Below are 18,589 nucleotides of genomic sequence, written 5' to 3' on the forward strand. Positions count from 1 at the left end.
GTGTGTGTGTGTGTGTGTGTGTGTGTTTCTTGCCTATGATAGTTGAGATTTTGAGCTGGTAAACAATGAAGAGAAACTTCCCATCAAGTTGTTTGTTTCTTCCAGTCTACCCTATCAGTGTGTTTGTCTCCAGTCAAACTATGTGCCTTTTACGAGGCAGGACTGAATCCTTATTGCCTTGTATGGTGTTTTCTTTATGTCTATTCCAGTGCTTCCTATTAAGAGGAGTTCAGTAAATATTTCTGAACTGAATCAAATTAAATAAAAATGGCTACTTAGGCTGGGTGCAGTGGCTCACGTCTGTAATTCCAGCACTTTGCGAGGCTGATGAGGGCAGATCATGAGGTCAGGAGATAGAGACCATCCTAGGCAGCATGGTGAAACCCTGTCTCTACTAAAATACAAAAAATTAGCCAAGCGTGGTGGGACGTGCTGGTAATCCCAGCTACTCGGGAGGCTGAGGCAGGGGAATCACTTGAACCTAGGAGGTAAAGATTGCAGTGAGCTGAGATGGTGCCACTGCACTTTGGGCAACAGAGCAAAACTTCATCTCAAAAAAGAAAAATGGCTACTTTAATAAAAGCTAAAAGAAAGAGACAAATGAGTTTTCCTTTCCCCAACTTGATTACAATGTGAACTACATATATATCATGGATTACTTTTTAAAAAATATATATAGGACTTGAAAGATCCTATGTAGGTTTTCCAGGTGTACAATCATTTTATTAGGGTTATTTTTTTATTTTGAAACAGGGTCTCACTCTGTCATCCAGGCTGCTGTGCAGTGGCAAGATCTCAGCTCACTGCAGCCTTGACTTTCTGGGCAATCTTCCCACCTCAGCCTCCTGAGTAGCTGGGACTACAGATGCATGCCATCATGCCTGGCTGTTTATTTCATTTCATTTTATTTGTTGTTGTTGTTGTTTGTATATTTTGTAGAGATGGGGTTTTATCATGTTACCCAGGCTGGTCTCAAACTCCTGGACTCAAGTGATATGCCCATCCCAGCCTCCCAAAGTGCTGAAATTACAGGTGTGAGCTACCACACCTGGCCCTATTAGGCAATGATAATTCCTGAACCAAACTGTATTTAAAAAATAATCTTGGCTGGGCATGGTTGCTCACGCCTGTAATTCCAGAACTTTGGGAGGCCAATATGGGAGAATCACCTGAGATCACAAGTTCAAGACCAGCCTGACCAACATGGAGAAACCCCATCTCTACTAAAAATATAAAATTAGCCAGGCCTAGTGGCACATGCCTATAATCAAACCTACTCAGGAGGCTAAGGCAGGAGAATCGCTTGAACCCAGTAGGTGGAGGTTGCAGTGAGCTGCACCATTGCACTCCATCCTGGGCAACAAAAGTGAAACTCTGTCTCAAAATAAACAAACAAATAAATAATTAATCTCATAGACCAGGGTCACAAATTCAGGTCTCTATAGGGACTAGGTGTTAACAAAGGAAAGAATAAGCCTTGTCTAAATCAGAGAGGTATAACTTCATTTGCAGCTGCTGACTGCCAACAGAAAGGTAGGCATAAGTTAAAAAACAAAAAATAGAAAAACAAACAAAATACCCTGCTGATCATATTTCCTCATCAGTGTATACCAGAGAAATTTCTCTCACATTCTTAAGGTCATAAGGAAGTATAAGAAATTTGTTGCTGTGTTATGGGGAATTGAGGCCAACATGGGTATGTATGTGAAGGAAATGGGTAACTGAATATGATGGATGCATGTTAAGAAGTAGTATACAATAGTTAAAATCAATAAACTAGGTATATATAGAGTAATGTAGATGGTTTTTTTTTTTTTTGAGATAAGAGTTTCACTCTTCTTGCTCAGGCTGGAGTACAACAGCATGATCTTGGCTCACTGCAACCTTCACTTCCTGAGTTCAAGGATTTTGCTGCCTCAGCCTCATGGTAGCTGGGATTACAGGCTCACGCCACCGCATCCAGTTACTTTTCTATTTTTAGTACAGATGGGTTTTCACCATGTTGGCCAGGCTGTCTTGAATTCCTGAACTCACTGCCCATGTTGGCCTCCCAAAGTGCTGGGATTGCGGGTGTGAGCCACTGTGCCCAGCCATGGATGAATCTTTAAAATACAATTATGAATGTTTGAAAAGCTAAGAAACAACATTTACAGCACAATATAGCTTCTATAAATTTAAAATATACTTATAAATAATATTACATGTTTTAAAACGATAGAGCAGGAAACAAATGGGAAGAGATATTATTGTCACATTTCCGTAATATTGTTAATTGGTTATTAAACATAACCATTGATATAAATTAAATTACATATATATCAAATAAACTGCTAAGAACAAAGATGATATATAGTACGAATTTATCACTTCCTAATTTAACTTAACTATCATCAGTGCTCTTGAGGTTATGGCTATTATGCCTGACATAAGCCAAATCAATGCTTTCAATGTTTTTATCCAGAATGCATGATGTTAATATTTACTAGCATATCAATAAATGTAACTTCTTTATTTATTAAAAATCAGTATTGAACCGAAAAGCAAACAGAGAATGTTCTCAATGCCTCTGATTATTCAGGAAAACCACCCTTGAAAGTCGTCGCTCATGGAAGATATTTTTCTGAACCTCAACACTAAACGAGGTGGATTTTTAAGATTAAATGGTACTCCCAATGTACCACAAATGTCTGAGGACATTGTAATGGGTCAAAGGTCCAGTAAGCTCAGAACTCTATAATTTCCAATCTTTTATAATTATGAATAAATAATATTACTTATGAAATGACTACAGTTTTTGATTTGGCTGGTCACAAAAATAATCTTGCTACTTTTTTCAAGAATGTGGTGTACTGCAGAATCGAAATAGATTGCTTATATATTATACAAGTTCTTTTTTGTTTTGCTTCATTTTGCTTTTTGCTTCTTTGGCATTTGCCCATATTTTCAATTCTCTCATCATTCCAATTAAGCTGTCAAATTCATTTGCATAACAAAAATGGCTGTAACAACTAGTCAGGTGTTCATCATATAATAAACTTTAAGCAATTCTCAATAAAAACCTGTAAAAGGTAACAATTTGCTATACATGTTAATAATCTATAAGAAAATTTAAGAAAATCAAATATGTACTTAAATCCCAAAATAGCAAATCAATGGGATAAATAGTTATCAAGTCCTATTCATGACTACATCTCCATAATTTTAAATCTTAGAATATATGGTACCTATACTGCAGGTCCAAGGTTTTCCATACAAGAGCTCCAAACCCAACAATCAGAGTGGATTCATATTCTACCAAAATGGAGAAACTTTGGGAGTGCTTTTTTTTGTAAATGGAAAATTTAGTTTCATTATAGGTGACTTTTGCAGCTGAGCATTATTTCTATTGTATATACTTTGCTTGAAAATATTCATTAATTGTTAAGACAACCATATCAAACTATGAATTTTCTTCTTTATGGAGAACAGGAATTACAAGAAAAAGTGATTTCTGAAGATAGCTTTCCTCTTCTAATTTAAAACAGATAAATGTTTAGGTGATAGATATTCCAATCACTTTGATTTGATCATTATATATTATATGCTTATATCAAAATATCACTTGTGTTAAAAGGGTGGAAAATGATATTCCACCCAAATGGGAACCAAAAGCAAGCAGGAATAGCTATTCTTACATCAGACAACACAGATGTTAAAGCAATGACAGTAACCAAAAGATAAAGAGAGACATTATATAATGATAAAAGTATTAGTCCAAGAAGAAGATATTACAGTAGTAAATTTATATGCACCTAACACTGGCACTGTCAGCTTTATAAAAAAATAGCACTAGACCAAAGAAATGAGATAAGCAGCAACACAATAATAGTGGGGGACTGCAATACTCCACTTCCAGCACTAGACAGATCATTGAAACAAACGCAATAAAGAAGCAATGGCCTTAAATTATACCCTAGAACAAATGGACTTAAGAGATATTTACAGAACATTCTTCCCAACAACTGCAGAATATACATTCTTATCAGCAGATGGAACATTCTCCAAGATAGGTCATATAATAAGCCACAAAAAAGTCTTAATAAATTTAGGAAAATCAAAATCATATCAACAATCTTCTCAGGCCATAGTGGAATAAAACTAAAAATCTATTCCTAAAGGAAGCCTATACAAACTCATGGAAATTAAGTATTATGTTCTTGGATCATTTTGGGGTTAACAATGAAATCAAGATGGAAATTAAAACATTTGTTGAAATTAGTAATAGTGACTCAATTTATTAAAACTTCTGAGATATGGCAAAAACAGTGCTAAGAGGAAAGTTCATAGTGTTAAATACCTACATCAAAAATTCTGAAAGTGCACAAATTGACAACCTAATGTCACACTTCAAGGAACTAGAGAAACAAAAACAAACTAAGCTCAAAGCCAGCAGAAGAAAAGAAATAACAAAGATCAAAGCAGAACTAAATGAAGTTGAAACAAAAAAATGCAAAATATAAATGAAACAAAATTGTTCAAAGCTAGTTCTTTGAAAAGATAAACAAAATTAATATGCCATTAGCAAGATTAACCAAGGAAAGAAGATAGCAAGATTAACCAAGGAAAGAAGAGAGAGGATTCAAATAAGTTCAAGTAGAAATGAAACCGGAAACACTACAACCTACATCACAAAAATACCAAAGATCATTCACTACTACTATTAACACCTTTATGCACACAAACTAGAAAATCTAGAGGAAATGGATAAATTCCTGGAAACATAAAACCCACCTCCATTAAATCAAGAAGAAATAGAAACCCTAAACAGATCAATAACAAGCAGCAAGGTTGAATCAGTAATTTTAAAATTGCCAAAGAAAGGCCAAGACCAGATGGATTCACAGCTGAATTCTACCAGACATTCAAAGAAAAATTGGTACCAATTATACTGAAATTCTTCCAAAAAATAAAGAGGGAATCCTCTCTAAATCAATCTATGAAGTCAGTATCACCCTAATCCCAAAACCAGAAAAGGACATAACAAACAAGGAAACTACAGAACTATTTTCCTGATGGAAATGGATGCAGAAATCCTCAACAAAATACCTGCTAACAGAATCCAACAGCATATCAAAAAGATAATACATCATAATCAAGAAGGTTTCATTCCAGTGATGCAGAGATGGTTTAGCATACTCAAATCAGTAACTGTGATGCATCACATAAACAGAATTGAAAACAAAAATCATATAATTATCTCAATAGATGCAGAAAAAGCATTTGATAAAATCCAACATCCCTTTATAGTAAAAACTCTCCACAAAGTAGGCACTGAAGGGACTTACCACAAGGTAATAAAAGCCATATATGACAAACCCACAGCTAATGTCATACTGCAAGCAGAAAGGTTGAAAGTATTCCCCCTGAGAGCTGAAACAAGACAAAGATACCCACTTTCACCACTTCTTTTCAATATAGTACTGGAAGTCCTAGCCAGAGCAATCAGGCAAGAGAGAGAAATAAAGGGCATCCAAATTGGAAAAGAGGAAGTCAACAAACTGTCATATAATCATATGCCTAGAAAACCCTAAAGACTCATCCAAAAGTATCCTAGATCTGATAAACAAATTCGGTAAAGTCTCAGGTTCCAAAATCAATGAACAGAAATCAGTAGCACTTCCATATACCAACAAAGACCAAGCCAAGAATCAAATCAAGAACTAAATTCCCTTTTCAACAGCTGCAAAAAATCAAAAAACCTAGGAACATAATCAACGAAGGAGGTGAAAAAAACTCTACAAGAACTACAAAACACTGCTGAAAAAGTCATAGATGACACAAACAAATAGAAACACATCCCATGCTCATGGATGCAAATAATATTGTAAAAATGACCAAACTTCCCAAAGCAATCTACATATTCAGTGCAATTCTCACCAAGATACCATAATCATTTTTAATAGAAATAGAAAAAACAATTCTAAAATTCACGTGGAACCATGAAACAACCCATATACCTAAAACAATACAAAGCCAAAAGAACAAACCTGAATCCATCACACTACTAGACTGCAAATTACACTCCAAGGCTGTAGTTACAAAAACGTTAGGATCCTGACATAAAAATCAGCACTTAGATCAGCAGAACAGAATAGAGAACCCAGAAATAAAGCCAAAGACTTACAGCCAACTGATATTCAACAAAGCACACAGAAACATAAATTGCAGAAAGGACCCCTATTTAATAAACGGTGCTAGGAAAACTGGCAAGCCACATACAGAGGAATGAAACTGGATCCCTATCTCTCTTCTAATACAAAAATCAACTCAAGGTGGATCAAAGGCTTAAGTATAAGGCCTAAAACTATAAGAATTCTAAATGATAACATTGGAAAAAGTCTTCTAGACATTGGTCTAGGCAGAAAAATCATAATGAAGATTCCAAAAGCAAATGGAACAAAAACAAAAATAAATAAATGGGACCTAATTAAACTAAAAAGCTTCTGCACAGCGAAAGGAATAATCAGCATATTAAACAGATAACCCACAGAGTAGGAGAAAATATTTGCAAACCATGCATCTGATAAATAACTAGTATCCAGAATCTACAAGGAACTTAAACAAATCAGCAAGAAAATAAAGTAATCCAAAGAACCAAGAATGGGCTGCACTTGGGGAAAGAGGATCTAGGATCCAGTTGGTGCAGCTTATGGCTTGTCCCTATGTGCACAGTTCTTAGATTATTCTTTTTATTTTTAAAATGTTATTCTTTAAATAGATAATATAGGCACGTGGCTTAAAAGGAAACCTCAAAAGGCACAAAAGGATTTGTCTCATTTTATATTAAAAAAAATATCAGCATCAAATAAACATTTCTTTGTTTGAAAAATTAAAAAAAAAAAGGAGAGAGATCCAAGATGGCTGATTACTAGCAGCTCAGAATTGTAGCTCCCAGTGAAAGCGCAGAGAAGGAGAGGACACCACACTTTTAGACGAATTTTTGTTGCTCACAGACCAGGAGATTCCCAGCAGAGGAACCCCACGGGTCACCAGCGTGACTCTTGTGGCCAGCGCAGCAGTTTTGCAGGCGCCCTGGTGTGGCAGTTCTTGGTGCAAAGTAAACGGGACTGGGTGCCCTTTCTGTCGACGTTTGGAGCTCCGGGAAGGCAGAGTCGCCTATTCAGTCCCTAAAAAGGGACTCAAGAAGGAAGCCAGACCGGAGATTCCCAGGCAGAAAAGCATCATGAAACTTGATGCCACTGTTTTAGCTGGTGCAGTGGGTTGCTCAGATTCTGGCTCTGGGAATCAACAAGTTGGATGTCCACTAAGAGACCTAATTTGAAAGTCGGTAATTACAAAGATGACAGGTGGATAAATTTACAATGATGGGAAGAAACCAGCATAAAAAGGCTGAGAATACCCAAAATCAGAATGCCTCTCCCTCTATAGGGGATCACAGTTCCTCATCAACAAGGCAACAAGGCCTGATGGAGAACTAGTGTGTTTCAATAACAGAATTAGGCTTCAGAAGGTGGATAATAAGAAACTTCTGTGAGTTAAAGGAACACGTTCTAGTCCAATGTAAAGAAACTAAGAACCTTGAAAAAATATTTGATGAAATCCTAACGAGAATAGACAATCTAGAAAGGAATATAAGTGAATTAATGAAACTGAAGAATACAATAGGAGAACTCTGTGAAATATGCACAGGTTTTAACAGTTGAATTGATCAAGCAGAAGAAAGGATATCAGAGGTCAAAGACCAACTTAGTGAAATGAAACGAGAAGACAAGATTAGAGAAGAAAGAGTAAAAAGGAATGAGCAAAGTCTCCAAGAAATATGGGACTATGTGAAAAGACCTAATTTACGTTTGATAGGTGTACCTGAATGTCATGAAGAGAATGAATCCAAGCTGTAAAATATTCTTCAGGATATTATTCAGGAAAACTCCCCTAACCTAGTAAGGCAGGACAATACTCAACTCCAGGTAATACAGAGAACACCACAAAGATATTCCTCAAGTAGAGCAACCCCAAGACATATAATTGTTAGATTCAGCAGGGTTGAAATAAAGGAGAAAATTTAAGGGCAGCTAGAGAGAAAGCTCAGGTTACCTATAAAGGGAAGCCTATCAGACTCACAGCAGATCTCTCAGCTGAAACCCTATAAACTAGAAAAGAGTGGGGGTCAATATTCAATATCCTCAAAGAAAATAATTTTGAACCCAGAATCTCATATCCAGCCAAATTAAGCTTCATAAATCAAGGAAAAATAAAATTTTTTGTGAACAAGCAAGCACTCAGTGATTTCATCACCACCAGGCCTGCTTTACAGGAGCTTCTGAAAGAAGCACCATACACAGAAAGGAATAATCAGTATCAGTCATCTCAAAAACTTAACAAAAGGTAAAGAGTATCTCCATAATGAAGAATCTATATCAACTATGGGCAAAATAGCCAGCTAGCATTAAACGACAATATTAAACTCACAAATATCAGTATTAATCCAAAAATTTAAATGGATTAAATGCCCCAAAGACGCAAATAGGCAAATTGAATAAAAAGTCAAAACCCACTGGTATGCTGTATCCAGATCCATCTCATAAGCAAGGATACACAAAACTCAAAACAAAGGGTTGGTGGAAGACTTATCACTCAAATGGAGAGAGAGAGAAAAAAAACAGGAGTTGTAACTTTTGTCTCTGACAAAATAGAGCTTAATAGTAACAAAGACTAAAAGAAACAAAGAAGGACATTACATAATGGTAAAAGGATCAATGCAACAACAGGAGTCAATGATCATAAATATATATGCACCCAATATAGGAACACCCAGATACATAAGACAAGCTCTTAATGACTTATCAAGAGACTTGGACTCCCGCACAATAATAGCAGGAGACTTTGACACCACATTGTTAAATATTCGACGGATCAGTGAGATGGAAAGTTAGCAGGGACATCTTTGATTAGAACTCAGACCTGGAACAAGTAAACTCAGTGAATATTTATAGAATTCTTCACCCCAGTTGCACAGAATGTGCATTTTTCTCAGTATCACATTACACCTATTTTGAAGGTGACCACATAATTGGAAGTAAATCACTCTTCAGCATTTGCATAGCATTTTACAGACTTAAATGAAATATTGGTTGGCTGTTTGTTTGTTATTTTCTTCCCTTATTCCTTCCTGTCTCCTCTGTTAAGCATAATTATCGGCATAAAAGAGGTTTTTAATACCTAATTTTAGATTGCATTCCAGCCTGGGCAATAGAGCAAGACTCCTGTGCTCTCTCCCCATTTCTCTTTCTTTAAAAAAAAGAAAAAGAAACAAAAAGTAATCCAACGAAAAAGTGTGCAGAAGACATGAATAGACACTTCTCAAAAGAAGATATACAAACCGCCAACAAACACAAAAAAATACCCAACACCACTAACATCAGGTAAATGCAAATTAAAACCACAATGAAATACCCCACCTTACCCCTGTAAGAATGGCCATAATTAAAAAGTTAAAAAACAATAGATGTTGGGATGGATGGGTGAAAAAAGAATGCTTATACACTGCTAGTGAGAATGTAAATCAGTACAACCACTATGGAAAACACTATGGAGATTCCTTAAAGAGCTAAAAGTAGAACTACCATCTGATCCAGCAATTTCACTACTGAGTATCTACCCAAAGGAAATGAAGTCATTATATGAAAAAGATACTTGCACATGCATGTTCATAGCAGCACAATTTGCAATTGCAAGATATGGAACCAACCCACTTGTCCATCGACCAATGAATGGATAAAGAAAATGTGGTATATATACACTGTGGAATATTACTGAGACAAAAAAGGAATCCCTTTTGCAGCAACTTGAATGGAGCTGGAGGCCATTATTCCAAGTGAAGTAACTCAGGAATGAAAAACTAAATACCGCATATTCTTATTCATAAGTGGGAGCTAAGCTATGAGGATGAAAAGAGATACAGAGTGATATAATGGACTTTGGGGACTCTAAGTGGGGAGCTCGGGAGAGAGGTAAGGGATAAAAGACTATTTTATTTATTGGGTACAGTGTACACTACTCAGGCAATGGATACACTAAAAATTTGAAAACTCACCACTGTAGAACTCATCCATTCAAAAACAAACTGTACCTCAAAACTACTGAAATAAAAAATAAGCAGAATATCACCTGTATCCCACAAATAAATATGTACAATTATACATATATAAAATTAAAAATAAAAATATTTAACAAAAATAACAGTTTCCTAAGGTAGCTATAATTGTGGGTGCTTTCTTGCTTCATGTTTTTGTATATTTTAAAAATATTAAATGATTTTTCTGTTTTCTATCATTAAGACAAGGAAAAAACCTTCTAGAAATAGATATTATTTGATGTAGAATGATAAGTAAGGAAAAATAATGTATTTGTTTAATACAATCATAAAAATATCATTTATTTGTTTACAAAAGTAAACTAGAATATAGTTTTAAACTCTATTTGAGTTTGAGATTTTCAAAATTTAAAAATATATCTTGGGTCAATGCTTGGCATGCAATTAATAACTATCGAATAAATAATCTACCTACAGCTGTATATATACAGACATACATTTGAATATTGTAATTGAAACATTTATGTTTCTTTTCTCTCTTTGTAAGTGTAATTAACACAACTGAGGACCAGAGGTGAAATTCGAATCTCTAAAATGCCTGCCTAGTTTCAGCATGAGCTACTGAATATATGAGATTTTCCATTTAAATATTCTCTCAGAAAGAAAGTCAGCTCATACTGAAGCCTTTATACTTACCTCTTATGTCTCAATTATTTTATTCTGAACCACAATATTGTATATTAGCCCAAAATAACCTCAAGAGATGTGATGCTTACATAAGTGTTCTGACATAATTTACTTCATTAAAAAGAGAGGCAAAGAAAGTTGATAAATCTTCAGCAAATATTCTTAATGTACAACTTCACAATCACTCATGGCCAGTTTAAATGAGTCTTTTAAAGAATTTGTTAAAAATCCAAACAATTTAAAAAGCACAAACAATATGTCAGTCTATTGGGAATTTAAAAAAATCATATCTTTTCCTAATATTTGTGAATGGGCATGGAAGATTGGAATAAAAATTTCAGTGATAGCATTGAGAATGTGAAAAATGGACCTGCTGGTAGCTGGCAGCTGGCAACTAGCTAGGCAATCATGGTCCCAGAGGGATGTTGAAAAACACCCATAGAAAATAAACTAGGCAGACACAAGGCCATCCCATGACCATGTTTGAAACAAGACAGAGACAAGGCCTTTCAGATATCACAGAAATGACTAATATAAGGCATTGCTACTCCTTTACCAATGACGTGTTTAGCACTAATTTAATCTCCTCATCTTATAGATAATCATTAAGATGCCTAATCACTGCATTGACTCTGTTTCTTGAAAGCATCTAATCCAGAAATGGCTTCTACATTCTGAATTCCTCCTTAGTATCATGCAGCCAGGTGAACTCTGTAAAAAGCTTTTTCCAATGCCCTCTTACTGAGATGCCCACACTCTGAAGTATTTTATGCTCTTGCTGCATAAATACAATCATAAAAATATCATTTTTTTAATAAATAAGGTAAATATTCTCAATTTTTTGATTACAGGTATGTTGTTAGTAACCTTGGCCAGAGGGCTTTCAGAGTATGAGCTCTAGAATTCTATAATATACATACAAGGCATTTGAATGAAATTTTTTCATAAAATATAAATGTGCCAGATATTTCTAAATGAGTTGTTATTTTATAAAATGTCAGATTGCAAATATGGAAGTGCTACTCAATTAATAGATTGAATGTAGACATTTGACAATCTTATCCATATTTCTAAATATTTATATTTACAAGTTGCCCAAAAATCTATTATTATTATTTTTTCTCTTCTCATTGGGAAAGTGAGGCTCTCTTCAAGTTCATGCCCTGGGGTTAGCATTTATTCAACCTCTTACACTCCAATACTTTTTTTTTTTTCAGTTGTAAAGCAAACTTGTATTTTTTGTAAAATAAAATGTTGCTATGCATTTATTTATAAATTATTAAATACCTCTAACATTGTTATCGTCTTTCTAGAAGTCCTCTCCCAACTTATTCTGGTGCTATGGGCATGGAAATTGTGCTCACTGAATCAGTCAAAATAGACTTGTTCATTTGAGAGGACAATTTCTGTCTGTTATCTCTCTATTGATTTCTGTTGCTACAAGTGAAGTTACACCAAGTAAATGAGATTGTATGCATGGCAGATGATTTATGAAATCCAAGTATTATCTTAATTGTAATTATATTTATTTCAGCAACATTTTGACCCATGAAATACCATTCAACCTGCTATACCGTAAATAAATCTTAAGATGTACATCTGTTGTGAGTAATATATTAAAGATTGTTAGGCAAAAAAATAAACCCTAAGGAAATTTTTAGAAATGTTAAGATGTTGATGTTGGCAGTAGAACAAACTCATTGGGAGAAAAAAATAACAGCTTAATCTAGTTAATTAACAACAAAACAGCTGGGAAAATGAAACATCCCTGGTTGTGATTGACTGTAATTGAAAATGACTAATGATGCTGTCATTTTGCAGCTCATATTTGAGGAAATGATGCCTGGAAGATTATAATTGGCCTCTTGACCATTTGTCTACAGCAATTATTTTGTGTTAAATGTTAGGATGGAACCCTTTGGCCAAATACAGAAAGTTCCTCACACCTTTTTCTGTTACATTTAAAAATAATTCAAGAGCAGTAAGTAAAATATATTACTAGGTTTATGTAAGTAACATTTTTTGATAATATAAAAAGTTAGCAAAGCAAACCAGCTGGCTTCATTTTATCACTTTAGAAAGTAACCAAGACATTTAAAATTCCATTAATACTCTCAGTTCTAATACATGGTAGGTGACGTAAGCATTGAAAGTATAAAAACATACTTTTAAACGTTAACAGAAAGCATATTTTTCCAACTTGTTAAAAATGAGTATGAATAAAAGAAAATGGCACCTAAATACGTAAGTTCAAGAGAGTTAAAAAAAACAATTTTATAATAAAAATCAAATAACAAATGGTTAATTTTTTGTAGTTGCTTATATTGTTGTTACTAATAGCAGTTGTTTTTGTTGCTTTAAAACTGCTAAATGGGGTGCTATTGAGGACCTAGTTATTGCTCTGGAAAAATGGAACACATTAAAAACTTCCTCATCTATGGTATTACTGTAATATATTACCAACACTATAACTTAGCAACATTTTAAACAATTTATATAACTTATATAGTTAGTCTTCAATAATTGCTGAAGTTAAGATGAAGAAATATCATACCAATAAATAAAAGTGTGTGTTTGTATGTGTGTGCATGTGTGTATGTGTGTGTGGTGGGGGGGAAGAGAGAGAGAGAGAGAAGTGCTAAACAAAGATGAATAGATATTTAATCTAAGATTTTTCCAGTTATTTTGCAGTAGAGATTAGTGCTACATATATGGCATTAGTAGTAGTATTTCATAATACGTATTTGACCTTTTACTGGAAGTCCTCAAAGAAAATAAAGAAGTTGGTTAGCCAGAGATTTTGAAAAAAGAAAGAAAAAATATGCCACCTTGGAAACTAAAAGAAATCTTAATGAAATTGATGAAGTGAAGAAAAGAAGGCTAAGGAAAGAAACTGAACAGGGATGAACCCAGCTTCCAATCAGAACTCTGTTTGGGAGGTGAGTGTAGGAGCTGAACAGACAGGCTGTCTGATGCAGAATGTGGAGGTGCCAATAGACAACTCAATTTCCTAAGAAACATAATCATTCTGTGATGTGTCTTTAATTAGAATGTCTACAAGTGGTGGACATGCTAATTTTCCATTTAAATACTGGATCTTACATGTACATCATGAAGAATTTTCATTTTCTTTTTAAAGAATATCACTTTCTTTGTAATTATAGCTTCCAAATGCACCTCCCCCCAAAAACACAAACAGAAACAATTCTCTCATGAAAATGTGCCGCAGGCTACTCAGACTCATTTTCTCTTCTATTAAGAGGCAAGAAAGCCTAGAGTGAAGAAGCAGCATGAGGAACAGGACAAATTTTAAATTTTGATATATGGACTCAAAGTTGAAAAAGGCTTTGTTCATGTTCTATCAGAGCAATGGAGCCTCCTTCAGAAAAAAATCATCTCTAACCTTTAAAAATAAATCTTTGATCCATGTAGAGATTTAAATATCCCTCACAGCTTTCCGCCTTGTATTGCTGGGTGTCCCGTTCAGAACTGGGAGGTCATTTTTTGAGCCTCTAGTTTCAGGCTACCACAAACCTCAGCTAATCTTCAGATGTTTCCAAGGTCATGGTCCATATGAAAGTGGTGCATGAGTCAACAATTTTTTCACACCCCATAATTCCCAAGTCAGTCTTGCATTTTTGCCTTATCAACCTGATATGTTTTGTTTCTTTTTTCTTTTCTTTTCTTTTGATGTGGAGTTTTCTCTTGTCGCCCAGGCTAGAGTGCAATGGAGCAATCTCGGCTCACTGCAACCTCCACCTCCCAGGTTCAAGCCATTCTTCTGCCTCAGCCTCCCGAGTAGCTGGGACTACAGGTGCTTGCCACCATGCCTGGCTAATTTTTGTATTTTTTCATAGAGAAGGGATTTCACCATGTTGGCCAAACTGGTCTCAAACTCCTGACCTCAGGTGATCTGCCTGCCTCAGCCTCCCAAAGTGCTGGGATTATAGGCATGAGCCACCATACCTAACCAACTTGATATGTTGCTTCTTCTGCAAATTCAAGGGAGCAGTGGTAGAACAGGAATAAATTTTCCCTTAAGTTTAGCTTCTCTCAATGTGCCAAACTGAGAGAAAATGGGGAAGCAGGGAAAAGGAAAAAATTTAAAAAAAGGAAGGAAAGAACAGTGTTGTCTGCTACAAAAAATGGTTTTAAGGGTTGTGAAAGAGAAGGAAAACAGTAACTCCTAGTTCTTTCTTTTTATTCCAGAAAAATAATTCTCCTTTTGCATCACTAATGCATCAGCAGAAAGCTGATATGATCAGGCATGGCAGATCCCAGTTCTGATCTCAAAGTGGCCCAGTAGTTGACTGTGTGGGTGGAGGTGTGATAAATTAGCATCAAATATTTGGATTGTTTTATATGCAATGAAAGCAAACATTTTTTCACTGGCTTTTATTTAAGATCTCTCTCTTTTTCAAAGGCACAAAAATAAAAGCCAAATTACATGTACTTTTGTGATCTCTAACAATTAGTGGCAAACCTTAGTTCAGAGTCATACACCATAAGGCATAAAGTCTTTGAGGATCAACAAAGCATAGAACTTGCATTTCATGGCTTGCTACAATGAAAGTCACCCTTTAACCACTCTGGGGACTGGCTTTCTTCAGAACATCAACAGAAACCCTGAAATTTGCTGCTTTCAGGACATCCTCTAACTCTCCTAACTAAATAACACATTGTTAGTTTATGAAAAATTATCATACTGGGCTTGAACTAGATACAAATTACTTTTCTAGATTTTAGGAGTGGTTGCAGTATACTCCTGAATAAATATATGTTGATATCAACAGATAAACCTGTGCTTTTCAGTGTCTGGTGTTTGGACATTAAGCTCAGGTCCAAAATTCAACTTTACCTAAGGAAAAGTCTCCTGTAAACTCTGAGAAAAACAAACAATTTTCTAGAAATGAAGCTTGGGCCAAGAACAAGGGAAACTAAGCAATGACCTTACAGATAGAATCTAAGTCATGATAACGTTGTTTGCAAGGACAAACTGGTTCTGTATAATGCGGTTATTGACCTGAACTGTTTTGAGCAGTTTTAAACATGAAGGCAAAGTTCATTGTAGCCAAGCATGCAACATTAGCTGAGAACCCAAGACTGATCAATAAACAGCCACGATTACAGGATCCCAGGAACCTGCATCATAATGGGAACCATTATAATTTTGGTCAGGTACAGAGAATCAAGTAACCTATTGCTGATTCTCTATAGTATATTCTCTATAGCTAAATAACCTATAGTGTATTTATCACTGGACTCTCATTTGCAAATGGAGGCATTGATTAGCTTTATTTTGAAAACTGACTTGGCTTTCCATCTCCCTCCTTATGTAATAGCCTGCGAACAAATGTGCCTTAGACTTCAACATGCATATGGAGAAGAAAAAAAAGTAGAAAGCTTTATCTCAGGCCAGCTTTTTGCCAAAGGAAGAAGCAATTACGTGACATTTCACTAAAAATTCTTGACCCAATAAAATACTGAAGCCTGAATGCCGATTTTCCTCTTTTATAAGAAAGAGCAACAGAGAAAAGAAAGGTCACAGACCATATTGTGATTCTTTACAGCTGTTGGAGACAGACAGTATGATGCAGTAGCTTGATTTGAATTAAACCAAACAACATGAAAAGCATCAAGGCTGGCAAGCAAAGCAATAAAGCCCCAAAGAATTTAATCTACCTTGAAGGTGGGACTACTCTGTATTGATGGCAGCACACCAGGACAGAAATGAGTCCTTTAATGCAATGACTCGTTAATAGCCTTAAGATCACAATATATAAATAGGATATACTGATCAAAAAGACAGCTTTGCCTCTGCTATTACAGTATGGCCAATATTTCCTTACAAGTTATTTCATTGATTATAAATAGTACACATCAATGGCAAATGTACAACAGGGGAAGCACAACCCATTATGAATAGATGTTGCTAGAGGTTGCTTCATTACCTTCACTGGATGAGTGGCTGGTTTTTCCTTGTACAAATGCTGCCCTTTTGACAAAATCCCTTCCACATCCGGTTGTTTAGCTTGAACTGCTATTTCAGTTTCCTGGGGGAAAAGAACCCATATAGTGCAGATTAACTTCACAGTTAGCAATAAAATTACTAAATTTAAATATACCCTTGGAGACTCCACATGTATTGCAGATCAATTTCTGCCTGGTACATAAGGGCACAAAAATGTAATTTTTGGTGCAGAGAAAAGAAACATGTGAAACACTAAAGTTAAAAAATTAATCCAGTATTTTCTTTAATTATATAATACTCATATAAAAACACAGGCATTAACTTTCTACTTTTCAAAAACGTAAAATGCAATAATGAGTATACAATTTATTAGCATAATTTATATGAATAAACACTAGTTTTAGCTTTCATAATCTCAATAATTCTTATATTCATTTTACTTTATAAACTTATTTTACAAAATTCTGTTTTGAGTATTGGATATACAATTTTGTTTTGAAATAGAAATCAAGTCATTCTTTCTATATCACTGTCAAAATTATTTTTTTCCAAAGAGTAAACACTTAAACATAGTATCAAGGCTTATTATTTATAAATGAGTCAAATTAAATAGGGCTTTTGAAGAATGATTGAATTATTTTTGTTACTGTTTGCTTTTCTTTAGTCTGTAGAAGACAGAAGCATGATGAAAAATCCTTTAGGTATATGAATATAAACCATTTTGTTACTGTCTGCTGTTTAGCTCTTTTGATGGGAGGACAAAAGAAATGTGCATAAATTGAAGCTGAAGGAAGTGAAGTTAAATATTACAGAAGACTTTTTGGATGAAACACTTGTTAAACACTAGGATAGGGTATCAATTAATCAATGTCAGATGTCAGTCAGGACCTGGGCAATCTTCCCTAAAGAGTAGCTCCTGTTTAACCCGTATCTCTCTTCCTCCCTCTCCTGTCCTGGGGCCTCCCAGCATGGCTGTGTGTACCTGTCTTCATGCCACTGTTCCCTTTGGATACTGTGTTTGTACCTGTTCTCTCTCAATTCATCAGTAGGAAATACCAAATTACTATAATCTCATACTGCCCAGTAGGGTGTCTTGCAACTTATGGGTGCTCAGCACATGTTCTTGAGATAGATTATATTCTCCAGTTCTTATTATAATAAATACCAGTGGCAAACAAGCATTTTGGTCAAAATTGTATATGACTAACCTTATGTGTTAATGGTTATGTCTGCAATTTTCAGTTCCTTTAGAATAAGGGTTTAGCTATTTTACATGTAGAATTACTAATTGATGGTCTTACTGCCCCTTGCCAAGAAAACAGATTGTTCCCTGAAAAGCCAGTGCCTGGAATGACTGTATGTCTTTGCTAGAGGTAGAAATAGCTCTGATCTCAGATCAGGAATGGGGAAAATTTAGTTTTACTTACTTCTGAATAGGTCCCCAGCCACTATAAATTCACCCTTGAATACCCCCCATTTGCAAAGAAACAACAACAACAACAACAAAAAAAAAAACATTTTGGTGTAGTAAATGGCTACATGGTCTCAAAATACTTTAAGAGAAAATAAAATATATTATTCTAAAGAAGTAGAGAAAAGAGCATATCTTCAGCAAAGTAAAAATGATTTAAGGAAAGGAAAAAAGTAACTGAACTTTTCAACCTATACATTTATGATTTATGTATATCATAAATTACCAAGCCAAAACCATGTACAATGTGTAAATTATGAATTTAAAATTATATATGCATTATACATATAAACTGATGAGTTAACTTAAAGCACTGTTACCACCATTCATTTTGTATATGTTTCTCTAAGACAAAGCACTATTTTCT

At 34.9% G+C, this 18,589-nt stretch overlaps 1 protein-coding gene across 20 annotated transcripts in view; it reads right to left on the bottom strand.

Moving 5' to 3' along the window:
* DMD (dystrophin) overlaps positions 1-18,589 on the bottom strand; it is a 2,312,475-nt gene that overhangs the window by 720,002 nt on the left and 1,573,884 nt on the right. For all 20 annotated transcript variants that reach the window (XM_054251383.2, XM_035288503.3, XM_054251382.2 and 17 more), the window contains one exon: positions 16,732-16,833. In XM_054251383.2, coding sequence (XP_054107358.2) covers positions 16,732-16,833 — 102 coding nt within the window. The remainder of the gene's footprint in view (positions 1-16,731; positions 16,834-18,589) is intronic.

This window comes from Callithrix jacchus, chromosome X (genome assembly GCF_049354715.1).
Source record: "Callithrix jacchus isolate 240 chromosome X, calJac240_pri, whole genome shotgun sequence".
Classification (NCBI taxonomy): Eukaryota; Metazoa; Chordata; class Mammalia; order Primates; family Cebidae; genus Callithrix; species Callithrix jacchus.